At 43.3% G+C, this 5,749-nt stretch overlaps 1 protein-coding gene across 4 annotated transcripts in view; it reads left to right on the top strand.

Moving 5' to 3' along the window:
- Positions 1-492: 492 nt before the first annotated feature.
- Positions 493-5,749, top strand: part of ATP6V1C2 (ATPase H+ transporting V1 subunit C2) — a 26,691-nt gene continuing 21,434 nt past the window's right edge. For all 4 annotated transcript variants that reach the window (XM_017744990.1, XM_008641776.2, XM_017744988.1 and 1 more), the window contains exons 1-2: positions 493-813; positions 1,950-2,017. In XM_017744990.1, the coding sequence (XP_017600479.1) occupies positions 685-813; positions 1,950-2,017 (197 nt within the window). In that variant the 5' untranslated portion in view covers positions 493-684. The remainder of the gene's footprint in view (positions 814-1,949; positions 2,018-5,749) is intronic.

Genomic DNA, 5,749 nt, shown 5'->3' on the forward strand with positions numbered 1-5,749 from the left:
TCCGCGGGAGTCCTCGGGAAGGGACGGGGGATTGCGGTGTGGTGCCAGCTGCTCACTCTCCTGCCCTTCCCTCTTTGCTTCACACCACGGTAGTTGTCCCCCCTCTATTCTCGCCACTGTTCCATCTGCGTGGTTCTGCTGATACCGTCTCCGTACGCCAGGACTCGCCTTCCTCCAGCTCCTTCTTCTCGAGCCTGGGAAGAAAAAACACAGGGGAGAGCAATACTCTGGCTTGCCAGTGGCATCTTTTGCAGACTTTATGTTCAGCAGAGGTCTTGCTTTCACTTTTCCTTGCAAATGTCCAACAATTTGAGAGAGAATATTTATCAAGCAGAAATGCTTTATTACATTTGGGTGGTTTGGTAAAGCCCCCAAGCTCCCCAACAGGCACTGAACTTCCAGCGCAAGGCAAATGGAACAGGCTGGGAGGGAAAAGGGGAGGAGGAAGCTTCATTCCTTCATGCAGAAACTGGGTGGAACAACCCTGAGAAGGAAGGAGCATTCCATTTCAGCCTGAGACACAGGACTGACTCACTCTCCTGGTGTTTCTGAAGAAGAAAAATCTCTGATCTATTCTAACTCTTTCTGTTCTTAGGGAAGAACACATTTTGTGTGGTGCTCTTTTATCCACTTACCTGCCTTGAGTTTCTACACTGACCAGGAGTGAAGGGAAAATATTAGATCATGTCAGAGTTCTGGCTGATTTCTGCCCCAGGAGACAAAACAAATCTGCAGGCATGGGAAAGAATGAACACTGTGACATCTAAATCCAACCTGTCCAGCAACAGCAAATTCCATATTCCAGACTTAAAGGTAAGTGAGGAAGGGATTTGTATATGGGCAATACAGCAGCACTAGCCAGGGCTAAGGACTTTTGGGATAAATACCAGATTTATCTTTTGGGGTAATATGTAGAGAGTAGAAGGAGATTGTGTTTGGGGGCTGAATTTTGTTCAGTCAACTGCACACAGAGAAGTAAGTCATTGTGCTTGAAGCTGAGCTTCACATTGGAAGAGTACATGTATAAGGAGTGAACATGAGTGAGATGTTAAATAACTGATCTATTGCATTCCATGTACAACTTGCTCCTAATCATGAGAGTCATACAGTATGGTACATAATGGATTACTAATGCAAAGGGAGTAGCTGACTCTCCACAGCCATGGCAGCAAGACTACTGACAGAGAAAAGAGTGTTGCTTTTTTGTATGCACACCTGAGATTGATATGATTTTCACCATCCATGGACCTTATTTTTACCATCTGTGGACCTTAACCCACTGCTGGTGTGAATCTGCTTATGTTAAAGTAAAGCATTTGGGTTATCTGTAGATGCCCATTCACATTCTATTTGTTCTACATAAAATTTGTTTCTTCTCCCTTACATTGACCCTTCATAATGTTGAGCTGGCAACATTACAAGAAAAGGTTTGGCAATATGCTGCAATACCATAAATATGGGGTTATGACTGTGACAGTCATTCAAAGAGCAGATGTTGGTCAGAAACTGCTTTGCGAGAGACTTGCTTTGGTAATAGCAAAGAGCTCAGACAGACACCCCCTTTTGAATAAGTTCTGCTTCCCTTGGTTCTCTCAGTACATCTGACTTGCTTGTATGAGTGCATTATTTGTGTGCATTTCTTATCACTATTTTGTCAGGTTAAAGACTATTCTATGCAGCTGGATGATAGAGGATGAAGTGAAAACAGGAAGAAAGGCACTGACGTGTAATCTTGAGACTACACATACTTTTTTCCTTTATTAGAAAAGGCTTTTTATGCCCTAGTTCTTGGGTAAAGGAATTGCTACTGTTTTCCACCAAGTAAATAAAATTCTGCCAAACTGTTAAATTCACATGTGCTAAGGAAAAGTCAGTCTCCTTAAGGCTCTGCCAACAGAAGCCTTAGACAGAGTTGTGCATCTTTCACCTAATTCTCATCTTTTGCACAGGTGGGGACACTGGATGCTCTTGTTGGTCTGTCAGATGAGTTGGGAAAACTTGATAGCTTTGCTGAAAGGTAAAATAGATCTTATTTACCACCTACAAATGAGAGACATTGTTTTTATGGGATGGTATGTCCTTGTGTTCACCTTGGTCTGACTTAGTTCAACCTGGACTACAACTGGACTAAAGTGGATAGACTTCGTTTAACCCTTGTGTTGATTGTCATGGAGTTACCACAAAGAAAGGATCACTCCTTAAACTTTAGCTGAATTATGTCCACGGTAGTTTTGTCAGCACAGCAATCCATTTGAGTGGCAGTGCTAGGGAAGCTGTTTCTCATAAGGAAACTGCTTAAAATGGTGGGTTGTGGTGCTATTTTGTTTTATTTTGTGCTTTTGTTTTTGTTTTAAAGAACATCCTCCCACCCCATCCAGAAACTTGATAAAACATTTAGAGAATATGAAGCCCTCCCTGATCTTGTTCTGACAGAATATTTCTATTGAGCCTTCTATGCCTTTTCAACCAGATAGAGGAGTTTTAACGATTATATTCTTTTGAATGAAGTCCAGCCCCTCCCTCTCAGGCTTTTAAACTCCTTAAAAACCAGAATATTTACTCACATTGCATCAAAACTACTTAAGGAAAGACTCACATGATCTCCTTGCTGACAATTGCCAAGTTTGCCTTTTGGGACAAACTGACCTGGGTGTACAAAAGAATAATGTAGTACAGCAAGCTGAGAAAATGCCAGGTTTTAAGATACTTCATGGCACAAGGTAGACTTTGAGGCAATGAAAGTATAAGCTGCTGGGTTTTTCTGCTTTGTCCTGTTTTTTGCTTTGGCAGTGTACCTCACATGTAGTTTTGGTCACAGAGGCAGGTGTTAGCTCTGGGTCTTTTTGCTTTTTTTCTTCCAGTCTGGACTGATAAGCTTTTTCTTGTCTAAGTATGCTCAATCCTTTCATAGATCTTGGTGTGGCAGTTGCAAAGACCTACAGAAACCCTGATATAAACTGTTTGAATCTGTGCTAGGCAGTTTAAGTAAAAGTTGGTCTGGTAGAATACATTTCTGCATAGGATTTTTTTTTCTAGTTTTACTGGTGCTACCTAAGGGCTGTATTAGGATGATTGCATCTGGTAACTCTGGGTGGCACACAAGATTGATCTTTTAGAATCATAGAATATGATTCATATCTTGAGTTGAAATGGACCCATAACGATCAACGAGTCCAACACCCTGCTCCTCACAGGACTACCTAAAACTGAACCATACTGCTTTTTCAGGACTTTAAGCAAGACAGAGCAACTTAATTTATTGACAAAACCATCTCCACTGTGACTGCCAAAAATACTGCCCCATATTCTTTGTAACACATTCCAGTTTCTTGTTCAGTTGCAGAGATTCTTGAGGAAGTGGGAATGGGGGCAAATTTGGGGAGAGACGGTGCCAATACCTGCTATCTGTTCTAATAGAAAGAGTTCAATGATCCTTGTGGGTCCCTTCCAGCTCAGAATATTCTGTGATTCTGTGTCTCTAGTCAGGGTAGCAGATAGGAAGCAACTGTGTGGTCTGGGTTTGAGGGCTGCCAGGAATCATCAGAAGTGGTTTTTCAGAAAGGCATAACTAATTCTCAGCTTTGTGAAGAATTAGGACTTCTGAAAAGCTGACTGCAGAATCTGTGTAAGATCATGGAGGGCAGTTATATGTGAAATGTCAGTAGGAGCTCCTTAGGCTTACCGACTCCTTCTCTTATCTTTGTCTTTACTTGCCAGCATGGTACAGCTTCTTGTTCAAGCTGAACATCACTTTACTCCACTAATTGTCCCTTTAATGCCAGTAATGACTCTAGGCACTGGGCAAAGGGGTCAGTGAGGCCCTTCCACTGTAATCGGCTGAGGCAAGGACTCCTCCTGTTTGTCTCATTTGCCTGTAAAGATAGGTAACCAGGAAGGATCAACAAGATTTAAAAATAAGAAAGATGTTTTGAAAAATAAGAAAAATGCATTAGAGTAGTAACATTAGAGTAGTAACAGAGAATAATCAGCAAGGATTAATCAAAACAACAGAATAATCAAATGTATTAGCAGAGTGAGTCCCACAAGGACATACAAAAGCATTTTGCATTAAATAAATGCCTCAGGTTTTATGTCTAAATTGTAATTCAAGAGTTAAAATGCCAAGCACTCACACTTGGTTGAAGTAAATGGCATCCAGAGGGTTACAAGCCTGTTCAGATGACCTGAGCATTTATGTTCCTGGTCCTCTGAAAGAGCTGCCTGCTCTGGATAAACACAGCTGCCAGTAAAGCCAGGCAGTGCAAACCTGTCAGCGCTGCCACCTGCCAGGACAGCAGAGAAGGGGCAAGAGTTTGCAGGAGCTATTGTTTCCACATACTTTTATTATTTATTTACACAGGGGGGAGGAGTGTTTTTCCATGTCATCCTGTGGTAGCATGAAGCTCTCTCAAAAGCTGACAGTCTCCTGGATCACTCTTACCCGGGGGTTCTCTCTGGTCCTTGGTCAGTGGCATACTTGGGAGTGGCCTCAGATTGCAGGACTTCTGCTCCCTGCAGTGTTTTGGAGGTCTGGCAGGTAGCACCCTTTCATTCTCAGTATCACTTAAAGAGTGTTAGACTTTTTTTCTTTTTTTTTTGAAGGTAATGACATTGCAGCAGTTGCAGAAGCAAAACATGAGAGTCTCAAGACATAATAGTAGGTTAAATGGAGTTACTCTCTTTACAGATTTTTATTACTACTTCTTGAAGCAGTTTTGCTGAAACTCCTTTTATAATGCATCATGTTAACATGGTATTTGCTCAAGATGAGATTAATCTCATCTTGATTAGAGATCTGATGGTTGGCTGTGAAAACTGCCCATTGTTGGATGTCAGTGTAGTCAGTGGGGCTCCTCCAGGGGTCTGATTCCTGTCATTTGCCCCAGGCATCATGGTGTGCAGGGGATGTGTTCTGTCTTTGCATGGGAAATGTATTGGGTGAGTGAATCCCACTTGCATTTCACAGAATGTGATGCAAGGCACAGAGGCTAAGGCAGGACTGGAGAACATTTCTCTGGCACAGTGTATTACACACATTGTGGCTTTATCCTGCTGCAGAGACCACAGGATGTGTGGGCTGGAAAGGAGCCAAGCCTTGCCTGGGCAGGTAGGACTGTCAGGTGCATGAGAGCTCACAACTGTCCCACCCTCTGTATCTATGGAGAGAGGCCAGAGCTGTCTCCCACCTGTCAGGTCAGCCACCAGCTGCACTCAAGAGTAATGAAAGCAGCTCAGGCCCCTTGGAGAAGCTCCTGGTTTAAAAACATCCCTGTAAACTGCTTTCTCCCTAATGTCTTTAGCCTCATCCTATGCTGGTTTTACCAGCTGCTGTCTTGTTCCAAGATCCTTTGGGCTCTCTGAGCATCATGAAGGAGACAAAAAACAGCTCTATCTACAAGCTGAAATATGCAGAAGTGCTTGGCAAGGTTGCAGAGGTCAGGGAATGTGGGGTATGCCCAGCCCCTGCCCTGGAGGGATCTCTGCTGAGGTAAGAGATTTTGCAATCGCCCAGCAGGACTCCCTGGAAAGGCAACCACTTCTTTGGTCATGGCGAGAAAAGACAGACCCACAATCCTTTAGGAGACCCTATGCAGATCCTTTGTAACCCATTGGCCTTCACCCATCCCCTGTATCCCTATAAAAGCAAAGGCCTCTGCCCCTGTGAGAGAGAGCTCTCATCCCTGGCTTTCCCCTTTGCTGGAGGGAACCCACAATAAAGCTACCTTCGTGCGGAAGCAGCCACACAAGC

The sequence above is a fragment of the Corvus brachyrhynchos genome, unplaced genomic scaffold, assembly GCF_000691975.1.
Source record: "Corvus brachyrhynchos isolate BGI_N302 unplaced genomic scaffold, ASM69197v1 scaffold116, whole genome shotgun sequence".
Lineage (NCBI taxonomy): Eukaryota > Metazoa > Chordata > Aves > Passeriformes > Corvidae > Corvus > Corvus brachyrhynchos.